The sequence below is a fragment of the Desmodus rotundus genome, chromosome 13 (assembly GCF_022682495.2).
Source record: "Desmodus rotundus isolate HL8 chromosome 13, HLdesRot8A.1, whole genome shotgun sequence".
NCBI lineage: Eukaryota > Metazoa > Chordata > Mammalia > Chiroptera > Phyllostomidae > Desmodus > Desmodus rotundus.
The window spans coordinates 15,897,001-15,924,604 of NC_071399.1; the positions used below are offsets into that span (position 1 = coordinate 15,897,001).

The window sequence follows — 27,604 nt, forward strand, 5'->3', positions numbered from 1 at the left end:
TAATTTGTTTGTATGGTATAAAGTATGACTCAAGTTTTATGTTTTTATTTTTTCTTTTTCTTTTCTATGTAGATAACCAGTTGTTTCACATGATTTGATGAAAAGGCTATTTTTTCTACCATTGAATTACATTGCCTCTTTTGCAAAAAAATCTCTTGGCCATACCTGTGTTGGTCTATTTCCTGTTCCATTGCTCTAAATATCTATTCTTACTGCAATAATACACTTTCAATTACTGTAGCTTTATAGTAACTCTTAAGTAGCGTGATTCCTTCAACTTTCCAGGTCAAGAATTCCCTCTTGGTTCTTAGAATATTTCTCTCTGTTACTTCTTCATGCCTTCAAGTTCTGTAATTATTTGAATAGTTGCTTTAAAGTCCTTGTCTCTTAAGTCTAACATCTGGGCCATCTTGGACATGATTTGTTTTGACTGCTTTTTGTTGTCCTTGACTGTGGGTCACATTTTCCCTTTTCTTTATAAGTCTAATCATTTTGCATTTAATAGACATTGCAGAGACTCTGCATTGTTGTTTTTACTTCCTTCTTCTGAAAAATATTTATTCTTGTTCTAGCAGAGTTCAGCTGCTGGCAGATCACCCCGCTCTTCTGGAGGTTTGGTTTTATGCTCCATTGCATTTTGTGGAAAGCCCACGGTGTTTCCCAAATTTCCGTAACATAGTGATCCCTTGATATTTTGCTTTAAAAATCATCTTATTTGCTAAAATATTTGTAGAACTGGGTCCTTTGTGTGATTTTATTTTTAAAACCCAGTCAAATGAATATGTCTATGCTCTTAAAGAGTGAGATGACTTTGAAATACTTGGAAAACATTTTAACATAAATATAGCTTCTTTTAAAATTGTTCAGTGTGAGGAACAGTTTTAGACCATTAATGTAGCTCTAAAATTCACATAACAAAGAATTGGCAATATTTTACAGTGAAAACTATACTAAAAACCCATTTTGATAATTTACCTAGTAGGAGACTTGCTGCATTTTCAGTTTGGGAAGTTCACATTGTTTTTATTCTGTCTTATTAAATCAGTTAATACTGTTCCTATAAGTTAAGTACATTTTATCATATTGCACTTCAGATATTTCTAGGAATTTAACAGGATGAAGCTTTGCATATGTAAAAGTATGAGTTAAAATGATGTGATTGCTTAAGTTTAATAGTTTTGAGGAATTCAATGAAACAGTTTTGGTGTCCGCTGCATTGGTCACAGGCTAAAGGCATGCTTTCTGAATCTGGCTCACTGTAGCTACACGCTGGCACCAGGAACAGAAGAATCACATGGCCTTCTTGCCATAAGCTCTTTTGAGAATGACATTTTGAATATTGTTATCCTACCTTAGTTTTAACAGTCTATTTTTACACCAGCTGCTATATTTTCTCTGTCCTTCTCACATCAAAAGGAGATAAATGGATGTGAGATACACCAGTAGAACAACTGGATATAGCCAAGTTGTTTGAGATTTGAGGTCTGATAATAGCCTAATTGGTACAAGGAGATGGTGCAAGGAGATTGCGAATGCCCACAGTAGTTTTGAATTTATGTTTGAACTGAATGTTACTCAGATCTTAATTTCCTTGTTTTTTTTCCAAACTTTACTCTGTATGTTGTTTGTATGTTTTGGCAGTGTTGCTTCAGACATTTGTGCTACTTTAAAAGACGCATCTCTTTTATATTAGGGTGCTGTCAATGTATTTTGAAAGATGAATCTCTAATTATGTGATGTATCAGTAGTCACACTTTATTATTCCCTTAGTAGCTAAGAACTTAGAAAGCATGTATTGAAGCATCCAGAAAAAGAGTGCTACATGCCACCACTTCAAGGACATACTGACGTTCTTGGAAGCCTTTGTTGTTACCTTTGCCTCACATATGTGCTTTCTTCTGGTATTAGAAGACACCTTTTTGTTGTTGTTGTTGTTTTAAAGAACTTAGATCCCAGTGCTTCAGGGTTTTGGCTGTAACTCTAAAAGCGTTATCAGGGGTTCGAGGCCACCCCTAGACATCTAGAAACCATGTACCTGGATCAGCTCCTTCACTTCAGAGCTCTGGGAACCGAGGCCCAGAGGATTTTATAGGTGCCCTGGCAGAGCTTCTCCCACCAGCTGTGGCAGAGAACCAGTTTTTTTCCTGCCCAACTCATGCCAGGCCGTTTTGTAAACTATAATAAAAATGAAGTACAAGAAAGTAATTTTAAAATGACATGCATGGTTCTAAATGCTTCCTCTTGGTGTCTGTGCTCATCTCAGTGTAGACGGGTTACAGAGTGTTCTGGGACTAGGGCTTCCATATACTTCCCTTGGTACATCGCTGCCCACGGCCGGGCTTGGCAAACTGTGGCCACGTGCCGATTTGGACTCATCACTGGTTTTTTGTGTGTCCTGCGAGCTAAGAATTGTCTTTACATTTTTAAATGGTTTTTTAAAATTCACAGTAATAATGTTTTGTGACACATGAAAATGATATAAAACTCAATTTTCAATGTGTTTAAATAAAATTTTTTTGGAACACAGCCTCACACATTCTTTTAAGTATTGCCTGTGGCTGCTTTTTCCCTGTAATGCTGGGGCTGAGGCAGGGATGAGTCGTTGGGATGAGACTGTCTGGTCTAACAAAGCCTAATGTATGTACTGTCTGGCCCTTTACAGGAAATGGGGAGATCAGAAGACCTGGCTTTAGGACACAATTAGTAGTTAGTGGTAGAGTTGAGAGTACAAACAGGGTCTACATTTTTTTAAATGTGCTTTAAAAATTACTATTATCTGATACGTATTTTGCCACTTTTGTTCTTATTTAATCCTGTTAGTAATATTCTTTTATAAAAGTTAGATAAGTTTAGATCACTCTGGTCTAGTTTTAGATAACTTTCTCGCTCCTGAAACTCAGCTCTATTTTGAGGGTGTTTTGTTTTGTTTTTTTAACTCGTATCTGGTGAATTAAAAATGGTTAAATATTTCCTAACGTGGATTTTATTATCAGCATCTGGTTCGGAAAATTCATCTTCTTCCCTATTGTCCCATTTCTCTGCAGTGGACATTTCTGTGTGTTCAGGTCCAATGAAAGAGGTATGACTCAGAAAGGGTTAGAAAGCAGATTATTTCTAGTCAAAAAATGTTTCTTTACAAACCACCTAAGTAAAGAAACTGCAACTAAACTTTAATGGCAGATTTCTGTTGCAAAATAGCAGACATAATAGGTGAAGTACTGATTACAACAGAAAAAGATGGAGGTTTTAAGTGACTTGGAGGAATGAGAGTCTTTCAGTGCTCTGCCTCTACCGCTCATTAAGTTGCAGAATAGAAGCTCCCGTCATATCACTGCGAAGCCTTGGTAAATGAACATGCTGCTTTTTTTCTTGATGTATGCAGTAAAAACTCCGGTTTTCATGGTCGCAGTTAATTCCTTGTTTTCCTGCCTTCGTATGTGATCTCTCAGCAATATATTGCTATAAAGATACAGCACTAGCTGTCAGCTCTCCATTTGATACATGAGTCTGCTTCATCATACGGACCCGTTAAAAGCCAAATCATCAGGTTGGGATTTCTTCCTGGAATAAAAAAAATATATTGCTGTGAAAGCTTATTCATTATGCTGAAAGAGTAAGTACAGTTTGGTATTGTGGCACTGCTATTTTTATTCTTGCTATATTTTACTCCACTTACTCTTGAGTCAGTTTATAAACATCTGTAAAATAATTGTGCTCTTGCTTAATTAAGAATAAAATAATATAGAAAGTTTTGGCAAAATCTCACTGCATCTTTTCAAACCGCGGCTAATTTTATCATCTCAAATCTGAGAGTGCCAGTGATTTAATGCAAGAGCCTGCTGATCAGCAGGGCCCTGCAGCTGTGCCCTAGTTCTAGGTAGGGCTGTCCTTCGTACGGTACAACAAAGCCACTGGCTAGGTGGCTTACGCATTAAAGAAAGAGGGAGAGCTTCATAAACAGCAGGACTTATGAGGATTGTCTTCCAAATATTCCAAAAGAATGTATATACTTTAGCATGGAACTGTTAATGAAAATTTGGGACTTGTGAGCAGGTGTTTTTAGACATTGTATAACATATTTTTAAATACTTATTTGAGTTAAGTTTCTGCTTTGCTTTAAATTTATGTCCTGTTCTCTTCAGGAGTACACAAAATCTTGACTATTTGAACTATTAGAATAGCTTGTGAATGACCTTTGCTTACTTGAACTAGTTTTTTTATTGTAGTTTTTTTTATTGTTGTTCAAGTACAGTTGTCTCCATTTTCTCCTCATAACTACCCCCCACCCCAGCCATCCCCACCCCCCACCCTCGATCCTACCCCCTTTTGGCTTTGTCCCTGTGTCCTTTATGAACTGGTCTTTAATATATTTATTAGTCTAACCGTTGGCTGGGTAGTGTTATTACAACACCTGTCATCTCCCCCCAACCCATGCCAGATGTAGTTGAAAAATGTTTTAGATTGATCAATTATTGTATCTGGATATTACTTAATATTGATTGTTTTTAGGGAGCCCCCGTATCTAAGAATTCTCTACTGCTACTTTCTACCCAACATAGCCTGCTCAACATTTATTCCTTAGCATATGTTATAGTGATTGAGTTTCTGTTTCTAAACATTTTTGATGGAGAGAATTATTGTAGGAGGCAGTTCTTTGCAGCCTGACTGCGGGGGACCCGAGTTGCATGCATTGCTGTGTCTGTGAAACTTCTTGGAAGCAAGCCAGTATGTTAGGGTGAGAGATTTATATGTAAGCAGTGAGCCACTAAAAGGCTTGCACAGTATTACAACTCTTCTTAGGAGAGGAAGTGTTAGGAAATTCAGCTGTAAAGCAGCAGCAGCAACAAGCAGCCACAGTGGTAGTAAAGATAGGGCCGGTTCACGGCTAGCCGGTTCGCGTACTGCACAGTGTGAGGCAGTGAGCACGCAGCTTCCCGTCCTGCTGCCTGCAGGCAGCAGACCCAAACTGTCTGTTGCAAGATTTTCCTGGTTTCATGTTTATGATGTTCAGTCATGTGATAATACTGTACCATAAGTTGCCAACTTTGCTGTACTCTAGAGAGGATCCTTTGCTGCAGTGCTTTTTTTTCCCGTTCTTTCTCTTTCTTTCTTTTTTTTTTCTTGAAAGAGAAAAATATTGTGCAATGTATGTGTATGCCTACACCATGCCGAGACGACACTTCCCAGTAAATAATCTTTGTGTCCCCGAGGTAAGATACTGTTTCTGCTTTCCCTGCACAGTGCTGCTGCAGCACGGAGCTGATCCAAACATTCGGAACACTGATGGGAAGTCAGCCCTGGACCTGGCAGATCCTTCCGCAAAGGCTGTGCTTACAGGTAAGCAAACGGAGAGCTACCCCGTTATTTTATCCATGGCACTAGTGGCTCGATTTTAGAAAATCTTTATGCACTGAATTTCATTTGTTTCTATTGATTACGCTCAACGAATATCTATGCCATTATCTCTACTTCATTATTGATTTGATACATTAACAGTCTCATTAATTCTGTGCTTGCTCTTATAAGCATTAAGCAATAAGATTGTTTATGTATAATTTCTGAGAATTATAGCCTTAAATGACAGTATACATTATTCACTCGTGTTTTAGTCATTTTTTATGGTTTAGATCCTAATTTTCTTGTACCTCATCTTCTCAGTCGATGCTTGTGAAGACCTGCACTGTGGAGCAGCAAGGGTGTTTGGGTTACTTTATAAAAGTAGTTGTGGTCGGGAGGCAACCTGCTGCCACAGGATTCAGATCAGTAGTTAAATCACACAGGGTGCTGCTCTGTCCTTGCCGCTCCGTTTATATTTCCGTCCTATCTTCTCACTTGACCATGTTACCTAAGCACTTTTTAACTGAGGCAGCGTATTACCTTTTTACTTCAGACAATGAAAATTTTTGCCTTAAGTATTGTTTTTATTAAGACAAATGTCCAGAACCAGCAAAGAGGAAATGATCTTTCATAATAGTATAGAAAATAATGCTGTAAGGAATATGGTATTGAAAACTGTTTTCATTGATCTTCATTCTCAAAATGCTGCATTGGATCCATTTTTGTTTTTATTCTTAGCATCTGAGTTCTGCTGCCTTTGCCTGCTTTTACTTAACTGACCTTTGGGATCGGGAGTCTTTGTCACTGCAGTACTAAGAGTATTGTTTTAAGGGCTTGCGTGCAAGTAAATGACTGAACTTGCTTTTAATATGCCCATGTTTGAAGGAAATAAATCTCTTATTCACTTTTAAGTTTAGCGTCCATGCTGTGCATTTTTAACAAAGATTATAAGGCGAATGGAAAACATTTATATACAGAAAGCTTTTAAATTGTGCAGAATTCTGGTTACTCTGTAGAGACAGACAACTTCCTTCCTACCATGTTAATATAATCTTGCTAAATCAGAGTAGTATGATTTCTCTCAATTAAAAGGTTAGGTGATTGGGATGCTGAATCAAGATAACATACACTAGGAGAATAAAGCTGTTTTTAAAGAAGTGTAGATAAGAAATTTAAATATAAGTATAAAATTTTAAATAATGAAATTGATATACCTAGCCTCAGGCCTGCTCGGGCTCTGCAGATTTACATGTCATCTCTTAACTAAGCCCTGGGCAGCAACAGCAACCTTGGATGGGTCCCTGTCGAAAGGAGAAATGTGGTTCACAGTGATAGAGGTAGATTATAAATACCGACCAACACCGTCTCTCTGTCCAGGTGTCCTCCCTCTGACCTTTCCTTCCCTTCAGCCCTCAGCTCCTGCCTTGTCCATTTGTTAGATTCATTTAATGCAACACTGCTTTTAGATCCACCTGCATTTTTCTTAAAAACAGAGTTTTAAATATAAGTTAATTGAAAACAAGCGACCTCCTAACTTGGAATGAACCGTAGGGGATGTTATATTGGCTGTTGTTGGTTTGGGACAGAGTGGGGGCATAACAGCTCTGGAGGCTGAAGATTTCTGGAGAACAGATACCATGTTAAACCTGACTTGAGAAGCATCTAACACTGTACCTTGCTTAATAAGGAAGCTATAATTCTTCTTGGTCATAATATTGTTCATTAAGTATTCTTTTCAAGAACATTTACTGTTTTTGGAAATGGCATACAACTTTTCAGTTATGATTTAAAAGAAAAGCATTCTAGAACATTCTGGTAATAGTAGTTAACTTTGTGGAAAATAAAAGCTACTGTTATTTATACATTCATGTTATATAATGCAGTGAAATAACATTTAAGTGAAATATAGTTCTAAATGTTTTTCTGCCCATTGCAGGTTCTCTTCTAAGCAATTCTTTGGAATTTTAGTGGAAGGATTTTTTCTGAAGCTAAGTTAAGAAGATTAAGCATTGATAAAAGGGGAATGTTTTGAAAGGAATGACTAGAGTTATTAGAGACCATTCTGGGTGATGTGTCATTGTTTTTATGGCAGATGCAGTTGTAGTACCATTACCTTGAGATTGAAGCTTCTGTTCGTATTTTTTTTCCTTTTTGGGAATATATTTGCTAAAGATGACTTTACAGTATTTTTTTTTTTACATATTACTACTGTACATAAGCCAAAACTATGTAAAGGCATATATGTATATTCATTACGGGAAATTAGCAAAGTGAAAATCTCTTTTTACAGAATATTTTAAAATATGTAATTGAGTAATACCCTCTTCTGCATAAAGAATGCATGGATTTTTATAAAGCTGTACTAAACTCTTACCGTTAAGGGACCCCAGCAAACAGGCATTTTTGCTTTGGAGAGTCCATCTAGGTATTCGGAAGAGAATAATTAATTGGAGAAATTTATGAAGCTCCCTATTGAATTGTTATGTTGAGTGAACGACGTGCTTGGAAGAAATCTTGAGGGGTTTTCTTGTTGTTGTTTGATTGATTTCTTCGTTGTTATTAATGTCTCTGAAGTTCTGGGCAGTGAAATGAAGGACTTAGATAGAGGTGGTTTTGATTGTTTTTTAGAAAGCAAGGGCATAAAAAGTCTAAAACAGCTTATGTAAACTTCACTGAAGAACAGTTTTGGTGTGTTACAATTGTGGCTTTTAATATTTATTTTGGCCTCCCCCCAGTTATAATAACTTGTACTTATTGTGGAACTTAGGAAAAATATGTAACGTAAAAAATTATTTGTAACTCTGCCACCTAGAGAGAACATTTCGGTACAGTTTATTTATAATTTTCTGAGCGCACACACCCTACATTCTTCTTTCTCTTTAGTGAAATCACCCTTGTGTGTTACATATTGCTTAATAATCTTTTAAATTTCTTTAAAAGATTTTATTTATTTACTTCTAGAGAGAGAGGAAGGTAAGGAGAAGGAGAGGGAGAGAAACATTGGCATTTGAGCGAATCATTGCACACGTCCCAAATGGGGACTGGCTTGCAACACAGGCATGTGCCCTGACTGGGAATCAAACTGGCAACCTTTCACTTTGCGGGACAGTGCCCAACCAACTAAGCCACACTGGGCCTTTTTAATTTTTTTAATCCTCATCCAAGGGCATGATTATTGATTTTAGAGAGCGGGGAGAAGAGAAAGGAGGGGGAGAGAAAAACAGTTATGTGAGAGAGAAACATCAATCCATTGCCTCTCATATGCACCCTGACCAGGGACTGAACCCCCAACCTAGGTATGTGTCCTGACCAGGAATCCAACCCATGACCTTTTGGTTTATGGGATGACGCTCTAACCAACTGAGCCACACCAGCCAGGGCCTTCATAATCTTTTTTAAAAGGCATTAAGTATTCTTCTGCAACATGAATTTATAATGTCTTTAATAATACCCTTCTGTGGATATATTTTAGGGTTTTTTAGCCAATCCTGTAGCGTTTACCATTAAGGTAGGTTGTTTTCTTCTTTGTGAATTTGTCATTTTATCACTTCCATGGGAATTGTACTTCTTTACCATATTCAGTCTTAGCATCCACACATGTTAGCTCTCCGTCATCTGGCCTGTGTAAGGGTTTGGAGAACGAGGAGCTTCCCTTTTTAGGGGCTGCAGCGCTTGTGGTGGTATTTTGGGAGAGCCACACTGAAGTTGAAAGTGGTTGACAAAGGGGATGCTTATGGAAGAGGGTAAGGATGCAGAGGTGTTTGTTAATCAGGTGAGGGCTCAGTGGGAAGTTGGGTCAGGAGAAGAGGTGAGGACAGATGACCAAAGCAGGACTAAGGGTGACAGGGATGTAAACTGGGTGAGTTATGTGGTCACAAGGTGACCGTGGTAATTGGTCCCAGCAGTTTCTTAATAGTTTTGGGGGTACAGGAGTATAGAAGAAGGATATATTTGCACCGATGTGTCTCAAGAATAAGCTTAATCTGGTTTCAGTGCACTTCTGAGGAAATCCTAATCTATGATTGATGGGCTGGCTCCTGGGCTTTCCAGAAAGAATCAGCTGTGGCTCAGGCTAAAGGCAGTGCTTGCTTGCTTGCTGAGCCTTCTGTGTTAAATCACCAAAATATATCTGGAATCCTACCTCTTTTTTTTTCTCCAGTGCTTCCTGCTGCTTTTCAGGTAAAATCAAAGCCTTCAACATGATCAGGCTTAAATGATCTGATTCTGCCTGTGTATGTTTGACTACCAGGTTTTGCTCAAGCCAAAGTCAGATTTCTTTCCATTTCTTTTACATGTTGCATCTAACCTGCCAGTAATTTTGGCCTACCACACTTTCAGATCCCCGCTCCCACTATTTCTTAGCAGCTTCACTGCTTTGGCCCTAGTACACATCTTCATTGTGGTTGGGTTTTTATTTATTTATTTTTGTTTTTTAGAGACAGAAGGCAAGAGGGAGAGAGAGAACAACAGAGAGACAAACATCGGTGTGTTACTCCATTTATTTATGCATTCATTGGTTGCTTCTTGTATTGCTCCGACTGAGGATGGAACCTGCAATCTTGGTGTTTGAGATGAGCTACTGGGCCAGGGCCATCTTTCTTTCATGATAGCAGTAGCTTCATAATGGATCTCTGGGCCTCTACTTACACTTCCCTCAGTTCTCACTACAGCCGAAGTGGTCTTTCTAAAGCGTAATCTGCCCAGTGGTTAGAAAACTCTTTAATATTCTCATTACCCCAGAATAAAATCCAAACTCTTCAACCAAACCCTGCCATGATCTAGGACCTGCTTTATACATATCTGATCTTATCTTCTACTGTATTTGTCCTTGATCTCTTTGCTTCAGTTACAGCTGGATACTTGCTGTTCCTCAAACACAGGAAGCCCATTTCTGTGTCCAGATTAACACATGCTATTTACCGAAACCAGAACACTGCCCAGAGCTTCACGTGATTTATCAGCTTAATCTCTCCTCAGAGGCTTACTCCTCAGAGTTGTCTCTTGTCCTCAGTCCCCATTAGCTTACTCCATTTTTTCATGGGTTTATTGATATCTGAAATGGCATCATTTTAAAATTTTTGTTTGTTTGCCCCAATAGAATGAAAGCTTCACAAGTACTTGGACTTTCATCTCTCCTGCTTACTTCATTGTGCCTAGAACTTAGACAAGGACATAAATGGCCAAGTAAACAAATATGTCTCGGGTCTGATCACTGCTTAACAAGGCAGCGTGTTTTCCAGGTCCTACAAATGCTAATAGCCAGTAATTTTCTGACATCTCATGCCATATTATAATAGTCTGTTAAGTTTTCGACTTTCTAAAAATTGTTTTGAATTGCTGATAGTCATGTACACCTCTTATAAAAGTGCATTGAAAACATTTTTTAATTGGTATGATGGGGGAGGTATGTACTGAGCCTTTTATCAACAGATTTCTTGGATAGTTCCTTTGAGAACATGTCAGTTCTGAAAAGATCACACTCCCTGTAGCTGTAGACTTCCAGGTCTCAAACCAGGACTTATTTTTACTCTTCCCTTGATGTTATTATTCTTTTAATGCATTGTTTTGCAATTAGCTATATACTACAGTGTAGCATATTGCATATCATATGTAGTACATTTTTTCTATCAGCCTACATGGTTAAAGACAGATTTCTCATGCTCTTAATTTGAACTTAAAGAATTATTTTGTAAGTTATTAGGAAGCCTAATAGTACAGCATTCTTCCTAGAAAATAAGGAATAAGAGGAAATACCTTAGTTTTTAAGAAGACCTATATGTTTATTCATCTCAGTTTTATTATTTTTATGATAGGTGAATTCCTGATTTTAAAAATATTCCCTTTAATATTAAATCAAGAAAGTTAAGACTTGTCATTGCAATAAAATCATGTGAATTCTCTTTTTAAAGACAGGTTGAAAATGTTAATCCCTTATTTTCAAGAAAATTTTATTAATGGTTTGGTCTGTCTATAATTTTGGATATGAATAGAAAAAGTTAGTATTTTGTTATTAAAAGTTATTGAAGCCCTGGCTGGTATGGCTCAATGGATTGGGTGCCAGCCTGTGAACCAAAGAGTCGCCAGTTTGATTCCCAGTCAGGGCACATGCCTGGGTTTCGGCAAGATGCCCTGTAGGGGGCGTGTGAGAGGCAACCACACAGTAATGTTTCTCTCCCTCTCTTTCTCCCTCCCTTCCCCTCTGTCTATAAAGAAATAAAATCTTTAAAAAAATTTTTTTAAGTTATTGAAACTATTTTTAACCCTTAAAAATATGAAGATAATTTAGAAGAGGAATAAAGAACTAGTACCTTTTTTATTTTTTTAAGATTTTATTTATTTACTTTTTGAGAAAGGGGAAGGGAGGAAGAAAGAGTGGGAGAGAAACATCAATGTGTGAGAGATACATCAGTCGGTTCCCTCTTGCAGGCCCCCAAGTATGTGCCCTGACTGGGAATCAAACCAGCAATCTTTTGGTTCCCAGGCTAGCGCTCAATCCACACCAGCCAGGGCTGATATAGTAACTTTTTTAAAAGACCATATGTAACTAGTTCACATTGATTTAAATTTTAAAGTGTTATTTGCATTTTGAATAAACAGATTAAAGGATACTTGAAGCTAGTTACTTTCTTCTTATTAGCACCTACTTAATTTGTTTAGTAGTTACTATTGGATTGCTTTTTAGGTAATACAGCAAGTTAAACTTCCTTTTAGAAGTCAGCTTTATGTAAAATATTAGCAGCAATATTAATAATAATCATAATAACTGACAACAACTGAGGGCTTCTGGGAGCCAAGCACTGTTCTAAGGGCGCTGAATCCTCACAGGAGCACTAGGAGGTAGACGTTACCGCTGTACCGTTTTTGCACATGCAGATGTGAAGTTACTTTCACAAATTCACAGCCATTGAAAGAAATTACTGGGATTTGAACTCAAGCAATTTGGCCCCAGGATCAGTGCTCTGACAGATACGGAACCAGACTTTTTACTCATTTATTTAGGAGGATGTGATAGGACACACGTTTAAAAAATTGGACTGACACTTAAGCTCAGGGTGCAAGTCCAATCTGTTAATATAATGCTGTGTGAGTTTCTTAGCTTAAAAGATTGCTCCTTAAAAGCAGTAGAAAATTTAACTGATTAATACCACCTGCATAATTTATCTCACCGTATTATTGTAATAAAATTAATTGGGTAATAAATTGATTTATCCAACTTTATACATGTTATTCTTATGTCTCTACTCTTGTCAGTAAGCTTGAATGACATTCATTTGAAAAGTTAATAAAAAGATATTTAGAATCTGTAAGGAAAGATTTAATACTCAAAATGTTTGAACTTGTCATAGGTAAGAGGCAGCTCAGTAATGTCTTACATGAGTTATAGGCTGAGAGAGAGAGAGGGAGGGAGAGAGAGAGAGATACCATATTTTGCCATGTATAATGCTCAGTTTTGCCCAAAGTTTTGAGGGAAAAATAAGGATGCACATATTACATGGGAAGTACTAATTCTGTATCTATAAACATATATAGAAATGTTTTTAATTCTTTTATTTATGCTTATGCTTTAAAGGTGTAACTATAAAAAGCAATAACAATATCCATATGCAAAATAATACCCTGGAATGCGATAATCAGTTTTGTTTCTTAATAATTAATTAATTAAAAATTAAAATGAAAGATTTTTTCCCCTGAAAGTTTGGACTAAAAACGTGGGTGTGCAATTTCCATGGAGTGCATTAATTTACATGGGAGAGCAGAATATGGTGGATATATTATGTGTGGAGTGGTAGGGAATGGAAATGCTTTCTGTTTAGGTAACCTACCACTCTATTTCAAATCTTCCCATCAACTCTTTTGTATAATTAAAGCCAGCAGGCTTACATCATTAAAACCAGGATGATCTTTCAACTCCTCAAAAATGACATATTCATGACGCATAATCACTTATTAGTGTATACCCTGAGAGCAGCTATTGCTTTTCCCTATCAACTGTAGCACTCTTACAGCATAGTCATTGCAGTTTGTACGAGAGCTTCACCTGCCACCAAATAGCTATTTTAAAGGGTTTTCTTTAATTTTTCTGATAAAAATTAATATTTGCTTTCTTAAACTAGCACGTGTGACATTAGAGTTCAGTAATGATTTGATATTATAAAGGTTAATAGCTCTGTTCAAAATTTTTATTAAAATGTTTTTTCCCCATATCTATATATTTACATCCAGTTTTAAGAAATGATACCTTCTGTATTTAATACAGGAGAGAGTCTCCTGTACCTTCTCTGTATAATTTTCCCTTAGTGGTAACATCTTGCAGAACTGTAATATGGTATCACAACCAGGATATTGACATTAATACAACCAAGATACCAAACATTTCCATCAAGACAAATATTATTCTGTAGTTTTTCCTACTTTTATCTATCTTGGTGTTAGAGTAATGCTGACTTCATAGAGTGAGTTAGGAAGTGTCCCATCTTTTACTTGCTGGAAGAGATTATTTTTTTCTTAAGTCTTTTGTCAAATTCACCAGTGAAAACTTCTGAGCACTTTATTTTGGGGGAAGATTATTATTGATTGTTTGTTTATAGATGTAAAGCTAATGAGGTTATATGTTTCTCCTTGTGTGAGTTTTGGTAGTTTATGTCTTTAAGGATTAGGTCGATTTCATCTAAGTTGTCCAATTTCTGTATGTAGAGTTGTTAGTTTTCCTGTGTTAGACAGCTTTTGATGTCTGTAGGATCTGTAGTGATATGGCCCCTATTTCATTATTAATAATTGGTAATTTGTGTTTTCTCTTCTGTGTTATGTGTTGCCTGGAAGTTTGTCAGTTTTATCAATTTTTTCAAAGAATCAATTCTTTATTTCATTGTTTTCTGTTTTCAATTTTATTGATTTTTGTTTTGATGTTTATTATCATCTTTTGCTTACCGTGTTTTACTCTTTCTAGGTTCTTGAGGTGGTAGCTTAGAAAATTGATTGCAATTTTTCATTTTCTAAACATAAACTATGTATATTTAGTATTTTCATTTTCTAAACAGGAACATAAAATATATATGTTTAGTGTCATAAATTTCCCTTTCAGTACTACTTTAACTGTATTCCACACATTTTGTTATGTTCTGTATTTATTTTCATTCAGTTCAATGTATTCTTTTTATCAATTCTCTGAGGCATCCTTTTCATCTCATGGATTATTTAGTAGAAGTATGTCGTTTAAATTGTGTTTGGAAATTTTTCTGTTACATTTTTGATACTGCTTTCTAGTTTGATTCCATTGTGGTTGGACAGCACTCTTAACGTTTTCAGTCCTTTTCAACAAAAACAAAATTTTTATTTCCTACAATAGGCTCTATTTTAGTATTGTCTAAATGAAAAGAATATGTTTTTGGCCGTTGTGGGATGGAGTGTTCTGTAGTGTCTGTTAGATCTTGTTGGTTGATGGTGTGGTTGAGTTCTACTGTATCCTTGCTGACTTTCCCCATATGGCCTCCCCTGATGCCATGGGATGGGAGGATGGCTGACCTCCTCACCATTGGGCTGTAGTAAAAGGCTGCCTCAGTCCATGGTGTGACATTGTGGTCAAGAAGGGCTAATTTTTACCTGGCAGAGATAAAAGTTCTTTCTCCCAGTAAATTTGCAGATCAGGGCTCATCACTAGACCTTCACTTCATGGCTGGAGGTAGGGTCTCAGATTTTTTTATTTTTGTTTTTGGGGGGTTTTCATAGTGTTTGACTGGAATAGGCTAGTCATCATCTACAGGTTTTCCGTCTTGCTAGGCTGTCAGTTTCCTGCTCCTTTGTCTGGAGAGAACAGGGTGCTGGTTGTTGTTGTTGTTGCTGTTTTTGTCTTTACCTGTTGACTTTTATGAGTTGCCAGCATCTTCAGCTGTTAAGGTCTTGGCAACATTGACCACAATATTGTTCCTTTGGGTACCAAGATCCCTAACTGGTCTGCCCTCTTCTGTGCACCTTTGAGTATCTGGTGTTTATTTCATACATAATGTTCAGGCTTTTTAGGTGTACTTTGTGGGAAGAATGGGAAAAGTATATCTACTCCATTTTCCTAGAAGTCTTGAAATTATTTTTAATGTCATTACTATATGAAATCAGTCATTATGCGTATGGATACTCTGAAGATGTAAGCATCCAGTGTAACTGTGTCAAGAGTAGGAATTTTTGTGGCATACCTATTTTTTGAAATCTACTTGCTAATCAGAAATACGGATTTAACTTCTAGAAGTATGTTAATATTTTACATATTAAAAAAATAAAATTAAATCAAGGATGGGGGAAAACCCCTAAAATTTGAATGCAGACAGAAACAAATGAACCATCTGCATTTAGAATAAATAGACTTCCCATGAAGAGTGAAGACTGTGTTTCCCCAGCTGGAGCTGAAACACTGAAGATGTGTTGCTGGAACAGAGTGGAACCGAACAGAGCAGAGCAGAGCATTGCAGAGTGGGACTGCCTAACTGAATGGAATACTACCCAGCTGTAAAAAAAGAAGGAACTCTTACCCTTTGGAATAGCATGGATGTACCTGGAGAATATTATGTTGAATAAAATAAGCCAGTCAGAGAAAGACAAATACCATATGATCTCACACGTGGAATCTAATAAACAAAATAAACTGATGAACAAATTAGAAATAGACTCTTAGATAGAGAACAAACTGACAGCTGTCAGAGGGGAGTGGAAAGAGGCTGCCTGAAAAAGGTGAAGGGATTAAGGTAAAAAAAATCTCGTAGACAACAGTATGGTGATTCCCAGAGGGAAAGAGGGGTTGAAGGAAGTAAAAAACGGTAGAGGGAGATAAATGGTGATGGAAGGAGGCTTGACTTGGGGTCGTAAACATCCAGTACAATATATACAGATGATGCCCTGGCTGGTGTGGCTCAGTGGATTGAGCGCCACCCTGCAAACCAAAGGGTCACTGGTTCAATTCCCAGACAGGGCACATACCTGGTTTGCGTGCGGGCCAGGTCCCCATTAGGGGGCATGCAAGAGGCAACCACACATTGATGTTTCTCTCCCTCCTTTCCCCTCTCTAAAAACAAATAAATAAAATCTTAAAAAATATATATACAGATGGTGTATTATAGAATTGTACTTCTGAAACCTATATAATTTTGTTAACTAATGTCACCCCCATAAATTCAATTTAAAAAGAGAGAGAGAGCGAGCCCTGGCCTCAGGGCTGCCTGGGAGCAGAGGAGCGGACCATCGAGGGGCACAGTGCCTAGCTGAAGAGGGGCCCGGGCCCGCACAGCCTCAGGGCCAGCCTGTTTCCACCACCATGTTGTAATGCCGTCAAGCTCTTGGCATTAAACTTTCCTTCTTCACTGCACCCCAAATTGAGAATTTCTTTTGGCATTTGATTTTGTACCAATGACCTTCGGTTAACATTCCATGGTGCCCAAGTGTGGCTCTGAAGTGACCACCTAATCTCCTGACACCATCCTGAAACCAACTTGGCTGGTGCCTGAACAACCCCTGTTCTCTAGTTGTCTCCCTGGCGGCACCTAAGGATCTTGGGAACTGTGCATTGTGACTAACTGAATTCAATCTGAGATTAATTGAATCTTTACAACACCCTGTTGGTTAGGTATTGTTGTTGTTGTTGGTGGTGGTGGTGGTGTTGTTATCCCTAGAGTTCAGAGAGGATAACTGTGCTCTCCTGGTCAGACAGCCTTGGAATGGGAAACCCACATTAACTAACGCTATACTGCCTTTGGATAAGCCTGTTTTTCAGCCTCATACAAGCCCTCGCTATTTGTAGATGCAGAGGCAGAGGCTGCTGTTGGAATGACACTTTTTTAGAAGCCTTCAGTCTTAGGTAGAGGTGCAGCAGGAGGATGAGAGAGTGAGACTCTCAGGGGCAGAATTAGTATCTGTCTTTTTTATGGGAACACTGAGTATGTGATTCAGAATTGTGGAAGGTGGGTCAGCACATTTGCCTGTGGTCACAGTACCAGCTGGAAGAACAGGCCACGATTGGAACTGCTTAAAATGTGGGAAGTGGTGATAAATTCAGTAGTATGGCCAACACCAAAATGTACCCAAACAAACACACCACTCTATACATATTAATACCCAAGACAGATTTACTCCTTCAAACACACAATTGTGCCAGACAAGCACCATTTTGAAAAAGCAAGCACTATAGATGAACGGACCATTCCACACCCACTGAACCCTCTGGACACAAATTATAGACACACAGTGCGTAACATTTCAGAAAAAGTCACTTGTCACTCACTGGCAAGCTCAGCATACAAGCAATTTGATGCACAGTGGTAGCTCCAGAAACACCAGGCTCTCTGGGTGTCTTGATGTTCTTGCCCAAGTAACACAAGCATGTACTAGGAATCAGCACCCACTTCAACTTAGCTAGGAAGAAGGGAGCCAAACTGGAATTTCTTTGAGCCCATATCAGACCAATTTATAAATTCTTTATTCTTAAAGCATGCAGCAGGCATTGTTTCCCCATCTTGAAATGGGTGGGTGGATCATAACATTGGAGATCCATTCTAGTTGATGTGCATAGGTTCCATGAATGGCTAGAGTGTTCCCTCCTAGACTCGGGAGATCTGCAGGATGGGGAGCGCGAGGGAATGGATCTCTGGATTATGCCCCCACCCCCACAACTAGCTCTAGATCAGCTCCTCCTTGACTTTTGAGATAATCTAGACCCCTTTTGGGTGATGCCAAGGCTATTGTATTCCTGGGGGGCGGAGCCACGTCCTTGGGTACCTGGGCAGCTCTGGTTGATCTCGTTTTGCTCTCCCTGAGTGATTCCATGAGATCTTGGGATTGACTTGTCCTGCCACTTCCTGCCGTAATGGGAGAGCCTTTCAGTGGGAGTTTTCTCCTTTTCCTTTCCCTTCCTAAGGGCATCAGCCTGGTATTGGGACACAATCTGGGCACCATTCTGTTCACTTATATCATCTTCACTCAGGCTGAGACGAAGGGTCCGGCTCCAGGACCTTCCTCAGTCTCTGTGACAGGGCTGCTGGCCATCTCCCCTCCTGCATCCACACTCACACTGAGCACAGAGTATTTGTGTGAAGCATGTTGTTGGACTCTTTCCCCACCAGCATAAGCAAGAGAGGTGGCCCCAGACACCTCAGCAACCATGGGAAGGCTTCTGACACTGACTTGGTCTTGGTCCCCTTCTCCATGGAGCTCCATGGCCTGTGCAGAGAGGAGCAGTGGGGAAGTAGAGAAGAAAACGAGTGAGACTAGAAAGGGCTGTTGTTAGTCTTCAAGAGCTTATCGATAGACTTTAAAGTCACCAAGTGCAGTCTCCCAGTGGATGCAGGAACCCCCCTGCGGCACACCCACAAGGGTCACTGCAGCTTCGCTGGGACAGTTCCAGTGCTAGGGAGGGCCCGAGTGCGCCTGTGCCTTATGCAGTTGTCTCAGCAGAGTGCAGAAAGCTCCTCTTTATGCAGAGTGCGAAAGCTCTGCATACAGCCTCCCTTTAGGGATCTAGAAAAGAGACCCCTAAAGGGAGACTGCTCGGCACAAGTGATACCCATTTTACGTTCCGATAGCCACTGACATTGCGCGCCTGTATGCAAAGCATGCTGCAGTGCCACCGCTGTAGACAAAAATCGGTTCTTGGCTCAGATAAGGGAAGGGCTTTCTCGTAGTTAGAAGTGTCCCAAAACCGATCAGACTGCCTGAGTCCACAGCAGCAGGCAAGTGTTCCAGAACAGACTGGATGGTGCGGATGCTGGTGACAGCTCTGCAACATCGGGTATGGGGTCAGAGGAGCTGGCGTCTAAGGGACCTTGGATATGCAGGAGCACTCAGGACCTCCCCAGTGTCAGGGCCTCCACACAGGGGCTCATCTGACCCGAGCCCTCCCACGTGCAGTGTTTCCCCCTCCAGCCTAGGGGGGCAGCCTGAGAGCCTTCGGTCGCTCTCCTGAAGCATTCAGGTCCCCTCTCTGTCTCTGCAAAAACTTACCGCTGGGCTCTTCCTGTCCTCTGCCTCCAACCCAGGCAGGTCCATCATGCCACAAGCTGGTACGGCATGGGTACTGCTGTAAGCCTCCACGGGTGGTCTCAGAGAGAACACCAGGTCTTCCCAGTGTGCAAACAGATCTCCTTTTGCATCTGAAGGGGGGCACAATTGTAGGTAAAAAGAGAGGCCAGTGGCCAGCTTCAAGTGGAGCTGTTTGTTCTCATGACTATAGACAGACAACTTTACAAACTTCAGAGGAAGCAGCCTGGTCAGCTCCAAGCTCTTGGTTGACTTGAGTCCCCTTCCCCGGGCGTGCCAGTCATGTTTGGCACCGATTGCACAGCTGACAGCCGGTCGTGCCAGCAGTATGACATCAGGTATTACAAGGTTGGGACTGGTGTATGTGATGCCCAGAGTGACCATTTGCACACTGTTGTGCACATCGATCACTTCTCCTCTTTTGCTGATCTGGATGAAGTCGCTCTCAAACATGGGACTGTGCTGGAACATGGTGAACTCGCCCTTGCGCAGCTGCCGCTGCAGCTTCCCCATGGAGCCGCGGAACATGGGCAGCATGTGGCTGCTCTGGGCGCTGCCCTGCCATAGTGTCGTGTTGCTACCCGTGTCTGTCTTTCATTAAGACCACTGCACGTCCTCCCGGAACCTCCACCTTGGTCTCAAGCACAGCCCCTCACGGGCTGCCTTTAAGCTTTTGCTGTCCATTGTGACCTGCAGTCAGCTGTCACACACAGCACTGTGTCCTCACCTCCACAGCTCTCCCCGCAGGAAGGGACAGCATCCTCCTGTACACCGCCACCCCACAAAGGTGCAGAGAATACCAAATACGGCGTGTTTTACTGTGTGAAGCACAAGTATGCTTCTTCAAGGCCACATGTTTTCACACAGCTACCATAGGCAATGATATGTAAATGACTAGCACTGTTAGGGGACAGATATTTAAGGCTTTAAGAATTGAATGTGTTTTTGAGCTTTTGCTTAAAATCTTATATAGTTAGCATAGAATTCCTGTGAAACATTAACTGCAGTCACCAGGCTTGAATGTACATAAGGGTTGAACAGGGAGAGCTTTCCTAAGCCTCTCCTTATCTCTCTCAAGCCTGCACGTGGTTGTAGACCTCTGCAGACTGCTTTCTCCAAATCTCAGTTACTGGGTTTCTTCATTTATTTCTAGAAATACTGAGTTTGCTGTCTGTTGCCTATAAGGGAACAAATAACTGAACTGCATTAAGAGTTTAGTAAGTTAAACTTGACTTAGTATGCTATATAAGGCAAATTTTGCTTTTTTTTTTCGATAACAGGTTTTTATCTCAGTGGAGGGGAAAGAATAAATAACTGCAGTGAAAGAAATAAAGAACTAATGCACGTAACTTTTGAATACACTACTTGAAATTCATACTTAACTCTAGAAAGGGAAAAAGGGGCAATTTCACACAAAGTTGGAATTCTTTTTGTCGAGCTGTTTTGCAATGCTATGGTGTAGTAACTCTGAAACTATTCTATGTATATTGTAAAATTGTGTCAATGTGTTGGGAGCCAAGGGTCTTACTATGGAATAAGAAATACACAAATGTGGAATAGAGGAAAACACAGAAAACCTTGTAGAGTTGGGTTGAAGCTGTAGATACCAGAGTTCTGGGAAGGAAATCTCCTAGGTCTGCTGCAGAAAAGGCTTAGAAGCAGAGTCTCCCCGGCGCCCTCCCCCCAGTAGCAACGAAGCATACCTGATTCCCAGATCTTGGTTTCTGTACATTATTCCTGTACAGGCTGTTAAAAGAGATCTTTGGGGGAGAAAATGACTGATATCAGGGCTAGGATAGGGAAGGTATAAGATGAGCCTGAAATACCTTGTGCTAGAAAGTGAGGAAGAGATCAATAACATAGTGGAGCAATGTCAAAAGGGCAGAGGAGCCAGCTTGGCGGGGATCCCACTGACCAAATCTGGGACGCTTTGACCATCAAAATAAATAATGATGGTAATGCCGAGTAAACCCATGAGATAAAATAGAAATAAACATGTTCCTGCAGTGAGGATGAATGAATGAACGAACGAACGAGAGCTGCTTTCTTCTGTAGAATGCCCACTGATAAATGTGGAGAGCCTCCTGGAGTTGGCAAATCACCATGCTAGTAAAGACTGGCTAAGACAAGAATTAGTGAACGCTCAATCTCAGGGACCAAATTTGATGAGGAGCAGTATGTTTGCATGGTTCTCAGCCTGTTTCTCCATAGATTGACTATTGGGGAAAACAGTAACTGTAATGGTGAGAACTGACAGTCCTTTATTGGGGAGGCAGAATTACCATTACCTGTGAGAGTCAAATGACCCCTATGTGCGCGCAGGTGTACTGCCTGGGCAGGTCCCCTATGTTATAGTCCGGCCAGGGATCCAGAACTAAATCTCATGGGAAACATGAGACAAACACAAGTTTAAGCACATTCAACACAATAATTGTCGTGTATTTTTTCAAAAATATCAGTATCTTGGAAGAAAATTGCTTAGGAAACATTCCAGATTAAAGGAGATTAAAGAGACATGGCAACTAAATGCAAAATGCATGATCCCAGACTGGAGAGGGAGAATGCTGTAAAGGGTGTTATTAGACCATAACAAAACGGCAATATTTACTCTGTGTTACGTAAAAGCACCCAAGTTAAATTTCCTGAATTTAATTACTGTACAGTGCTTACAGGAGAAAATACCCTTGTTTTTTAGAAATTGACACAGAAGTAATAAAAGGCAAAGAAAACAATGTATTTCTTTGCTGAAGAAATACACAATAAACTGAGTGTTCCAGTTTGGCTAAGCATATATTCACCTCAGTTTCTGAGGGTGCATTATCTTAGTAGGCATTAGGTAGGTACTAACTAGTTTCCAGGAAGTTTTTTAACCGTATTAGCCTTCTTAGCTTCACACATCTGACAGTGATGGGGAAAGGGTGAGGCTTCCTTCGAGTGTCAATAATTTAGAGTATCTTAAAATTGCGCGTTTGATCATCACCCTCAGACAGCTTTTGCTGTGGACACTGAAGGTCCCCTGAATTGACAGCCTGACTGGGCATGGAGAAGAATTCAACGAATCATATGCTCACTCAAATCTTTTTAAATGAAAATGGAGATTGTATAATTATCTGAAGTGCTATGAATATTTTCTTATACGTGGGGAATTTTAAAATTAGTTTTTAGGAGATTAATTAGATAGGAACTCATTGCTAGGTAAGGAATGCTTTACAGATAGGCTGCCCATTGATTTGAAGATTATCAAAGCTTTATTTGTTCCAGTTTGTATCATATTTTTTCTTTCTGAAGAGGAGTAACATTCTGTGTACTGGTTTTTATTTGTGTCTTTTCTCTCTGTTTTTTTTCTTCGTGGGGAAAAATTCATTGCTCTTTATAATTCCAGCTATATGTATTTGGTTTCAGTGTTTGGAAATAGGCCCCAGGTGAGTGAAAAAGAGTCTTTTTCTCTATTGATGTTCTAAGCTCTCCATATGTTGCTTTTCTATTATTCTATTACCCTCCATTGCACTGAAAGTGAATGATATATTGCTTATGACAGGACATAAAAATGGCTCTTGTTTTTAAGAAGTTACTAGAATGCCAGTGGCAATAACAGGCAGACATGGCAGAATATCCTTTTCTCCAGAAGAGCAACAAATTTTTTTAATTTGTTTGCAAAATAGGTTGTCTTTTATTTTTAAGACCTAATACAGGAAAATAAAATAACCACTTGCCGATACTCTTTGTAAAACAAAAACATGCCAAGTGGAAATATTAATAATGATTTATAAAAGAGAAGACTAGCTAAGAATACAGAGGGGAAAGAAATTCAATTAAAAATAGAAGCATTATTTTAATTATTTTGGTACCAAAAGTTTGTGATTTTACTCATTCCTTTCTCTTAAGGCTCTATTTTTATACACGTTTGTCTCGATATTTTACTTCTTAATCAGGGAACATCTGACAGCTTAAAGGACTAGTGCTTCATAGAAGGTTCTTGGATCCTTTCGTACTTCCCTATATTTATTCAATACCTTAATCACACCTCTCCTGTGAAATCCACTAGTTCTCTCCATTACTTAGAGCGTGGTTCGGGTCGAATGCCGTGCTTAAACATTGTCGGTGATACTTTGAATCGTGGCAGGTTTTGGGCCTAAAGAACGTACAACCTCGTGGAGAAGAAAATAGCCACGACCATATAGCCATGTGCATCTGTACATGCACACACCTTCACACATACAGTTTACTTGATTACTTTTATTTTTTTTCCGAACAAAGGAATGGTACTGAATGGTATTGAGTGTGATAGTTTATATATTTTGTGTCTGAAAGAAAAGAGAATGGAAAAGATTATTTCAAATATTTTTCACTTTAGGTCCTTATGTGATACTTTTCAGAGAAAAGTGGTTAAACAAAAGTTGAGATGATATTTTTAAACATGATTTGACCAAAGAATGAAAATAAAGATAGCCGCCTTTAAGTAACATGTGAAAATGTGAAGCGGGAAATTCTTTTCAATGTACTACAAGAAAGGAGATTGGTATATTGTTTGGAATAGAAAAAAGTAGGAAGATGATGCATAGCAAGCCCCACAGGAGAAATACATGTATGTATATACATTGTAAAATTGCTGCTCGGTTTACAGGGCTAAAGAACACTTAAAAGAATGAGTGATTGCAAAACTTTTATAAACTTAATTAAAAGAGATGGAAACGGGGTGGGGGTGACCTACAGATTTTACTCATGGAGAACCAAGTGGGTGAGGTCCTTAGGAAGCTACAGAAATGGCAGAAAGACTTAAATTTACAAAATGACTGCCTTCTGACAGAGTTCTTCCTCAAAACAAATGGTTGTGTTACCCACTTCTGTTACCAAATTAACTTTCTTCCTCTGAAGCTGAGTTGAAAATATTTCTCGACTTTTATCATCACACTCTACCGATAGGATTGCCTTTGTCCAGTAATGTGACATGATTAAGTCTGAATGTTCTCAATGTTGTTATTTAAAGCAAATCAGAATACTACCTTATCACTTCTTGAAGTTTAAAATTCGGGAACACTAGGTGATTGTTTGTTTTTAGATAGACCTGTCTTTAATTGGTCTAAAAAACAATTAGGTTTTCAGAGTAACCCGTGTTTACAAACTGTAAGTTGCTTATACGCAGGCAAACAGCCTATCGAACAGTTTTATGGGTAGGATGTAAGAGCAGCTTTCTTTTGATTTTGACCAATCATTTCTCCATTGGATAAAAAAATAAAATAAGAAACTTACTTTTTAGTTGAAATAATGAAATATATGATCACTTTAACATACATTGCAAAGTTGGTTTTCTTTTTCTTTCCACTGTATAATCTTGTTCATTTAGTCTTTTATTTGTATGGCTTTCTGGATTTTTTCTTGGTATTTTTCAATGAAAAAAATCTTACTTTTTTATCATATTGGAGACTATAATATATATTTACTATGTTTTATGTGTTTAATGCAGTTTAATAACTTTTGTATTTATCTCTGATTTAATTAAATGGATTTATTAACCACTGAGGCTCTTCCTTAGAAACTACCACGAGTTCTCAGTGTCATAATAGTTAGGGGATTTTGGTTCATGCTGTGAGTGTATTACAACGAGTGGTGTGTCTAAGAGTACGCAGAAGCAAAACCACTTCTTTGAGTACTTGCAGTCCCTGTACTTAGTATCTTTCATTCATTTTCCCTTAAGACACTCACTTCCGCATGTGTATTTCGGTAAACTAAATGTCTCAACACAATCAGGAAAGTTTAGGAGCAATGGGGGATTTACTTTTATTTACTCAACAAAGGATAATTGCAGAAAAACATCATGGACCTTTGTGAATCTTTCCCATTATATTTGAACTCCTTAGCTGAAAAGTGATATTCTTACATCGTGACCATGCCAAGGTTATGTTTATCCTTAAATACAAGGCTATATTATTTGAGTTATTTATTGGAGGATTGTCCACTTACCCCTGAGCATTTTTAATTGGACTCTAAGATTAGAAAGTAAATAAATTACTGTCTGACTGGATCCATTATATTTAAGAATCTGTCTTTGGTTATTAGTGATTGAGAATTAAATTGGCATACTAAGAGTGCTCCAAGACCGTTCATTGTTTTTTAAAAAAATTATGAATTTGTACTCAGGGATAATTTTTTCATTATCAATTAAATGTTCTTTTTGAGAAAGAAAACAGCGCCCTATATACGGGAACTGATGTGATAGCTAGGCCAGACAAAAAGGTCATTGCGAACTCACAAAATGTCAAACATCATCATCTGGCTAACGTGAGAGACAGCTGCTGCTTTTTTTTTTTTTTTTTTTTTAACCCAGTGATAGAATTGCCCCCATTTTCTAACAACATCCAATCTGGAATAACCCTCTGCTTCCTTAGGCCCTCCGCACAAATCTCAAATGCTAGCATAGAGCCCTTCTAATACCCTCGTACTGAGTTGCCCACCGTGCCCCGTGGTGCGTGCTCTCCCTCGCTGGAACCAGTGACAAACGCAGCTTGCTCACCTCCACGTTGGTTTTGGTGGTCTTTGACTGGAAAGCATTGACACTTTCCTTGTAGATACTTCTTAAGATAAAAATTATTTTTCCGGCATTGAGGAGTTGAACGCTTTGTGAACTTTTTAGACTGGCAACAAATAGTCCAAGGTGGTGGCAGATGGGCCAGATTAATGTCATCCTTCATAAACATGGCCAGCCACGAACTATCTAGGGTAATTTGTCAGACTGCTGTTCGGTGTATAAAATGGCTTTTAATGTTATCCTTGAAATAAGACTCAGTTTAATTAGTTTAAAATATTGAGCTCCATTTTTTTCTGTCATTTTTTAGCTCTAATTTCTCATCAGGTTTTTCCTGGAGATATTTTAATTCTCTATTTAAAATGAATTAATAGTACCTTTAGTAAAAATGTGTTAACTCTTTCTAGCATATGAATCGTGGTTTATACCTGCAAAGAAAATACTATTAAATCAATAAAAATTCATGTAAATTCACATTGAAACAGAAAATTCATTAATTTACCTTATTTGGAGAGCCTATCATAGTAGCAGCCTGACTGAAAGTACGTAAGTACTATGTGCTTCTTTGTGCCCTGTTGTCATAAAGAAGCTGGTTACACTATACTCCTGTTAATAGTAAGAAAAGATGAATACTTTATCTATTTTTATGTAAATTTTAAGTCAGTGTAAGGAAAACACAGATTAAATGAAACCCAAAATCTGCTTTATTAAAATAATGTAATATGAGAAATTATTCAGATAGGTTCACATTACCCATATTTTGAAGTCACTTATAGACTCTTGGAAAGTCAGTTTTTATTAAAAATTTACTCATTCGACATAGTCTGGAAAAGAATTTTGGGGTGATACCATATCACACACTTAGGATGGCTACTATTAAAATAAAAAAAAAACAAAATAACAAATATTGGTGAGGATGTGGACAAATTGGAACTCTTATGCACCATTGGTGGGAATGTAAAATGGTGCAGCTACTGTGGAAAACAGTATGGAGGTTTCTCAAAAATAAAAATAAAAATATTGTGATTCAGTAATTCAACTTTCGGGTATATGTTCAAAAGAATTGAAAACAGAAACTCTTAAGAGATATTTGCACAGTCACATTCATAGTAGCATATTAGCAAGAGCCAGAGTGTGGAAGCAACTCATGTGTCTGTTGAGAGAAGAATGGATAAACAAAATGTGCTATATACTAAAATGTAGTTTTATTCATTCTTATAAAACCTTACCACTTTAATTAGTCCAGTGTTCTCCTGGAGAAAGAGGAAAATCAACGAGCTCTTTGCATAACATAAATAGCTATATGCTTGATTAGTTTATTGATTACTATTAAAAATTTTTTCTTCCCGCAGTAATTCAATTAGATAGGTTCTGAAAAGCCAACAAGCTATACAGCAAGCCAAACATTGTAAAAGTTTGTGTGTGTGTGTGTGGTCTATCTGGAAAAAATCCAACCATTGTTAATATAATACAAGAATGGTTTGCACAACGCTGATGTAACCTGGCAGCCAAGGAGAGTGGACTGGAATACACCTGTGTGAACAATGATGACTTCATTGTACTAGTCAGTGGGGGCAGTAGACGCCTTCGAGTGAGCATGTGTACTGTGCGTCCATTGCATTCAAAATGACTGAGTGAGTAGAGCAACGAATCTGCATCAGATTTTGCGTTAAGCTTGAATATTCCTCTGTGGAAACTATTAGGATGACTCAGAAGGCCACAGCTATGGGC

General features: G+C 38.7%; 2 protein-coding genes across 3 annotated transcripts in view; one reads left to right on the forward strand and one right to left on the reverse strand.

Moving 5' to 3' along the window:
- Nucleotides 1–27,604, forward strand: part of TNKS (tankyrase) — a 157,095-nt gene that overhangs the window by 38,365 nt on the left and 91,126 nt on the right. For both annotated transcript variants that reach the window (XM_053916860.1, XM_053916861.1), the window contains exon 3: nt 5,242–5,337. In XM_053916860.1, coding sequence (XP_053772835.1) covers nt 5,242–5,337 — 96 coding nt within the window. The remainder of the gene's footprint in view (nt 1–5,241; nt 5,338–27,604) is intronic.
- Nucleotides 18,878–26,032, reverse strand: LOC112306799 (Golgi-associated RAB2 interactor protein 6). The gene is made up of 2 exons (XM_024562842.3): nt 25,862–26,032; nt 18,878–19,941 (listed from the first exon to the last, which is right to left on the reverse strand). Exons 1-2 carry the CDS (start codon nt 26,030–26,032, stop codon nt 19,282–19,284), a joined length of 831 nt encoding a protein of 276 aa, XP_024418610.3. The 3' UTR covers nt 18,878–19,281.

Bases quoted from the DNA above. Each gene is read 5' to 3' on its own strand.
- LOC112306799 (XM_024562842.3), bottom strand. From the start codon at position 26,032: ATGACATTAATCTGGCCCATCTGCCACCACCTTGGACTATTTGTTGCC. The intron at 19,942-25,861 runs GTGAGCAAGCTG...TCTTAATGAAAG, and splicing joins CCACCAAAACCAACGTGGAG to ACAGACACGGGTAGCAACAC.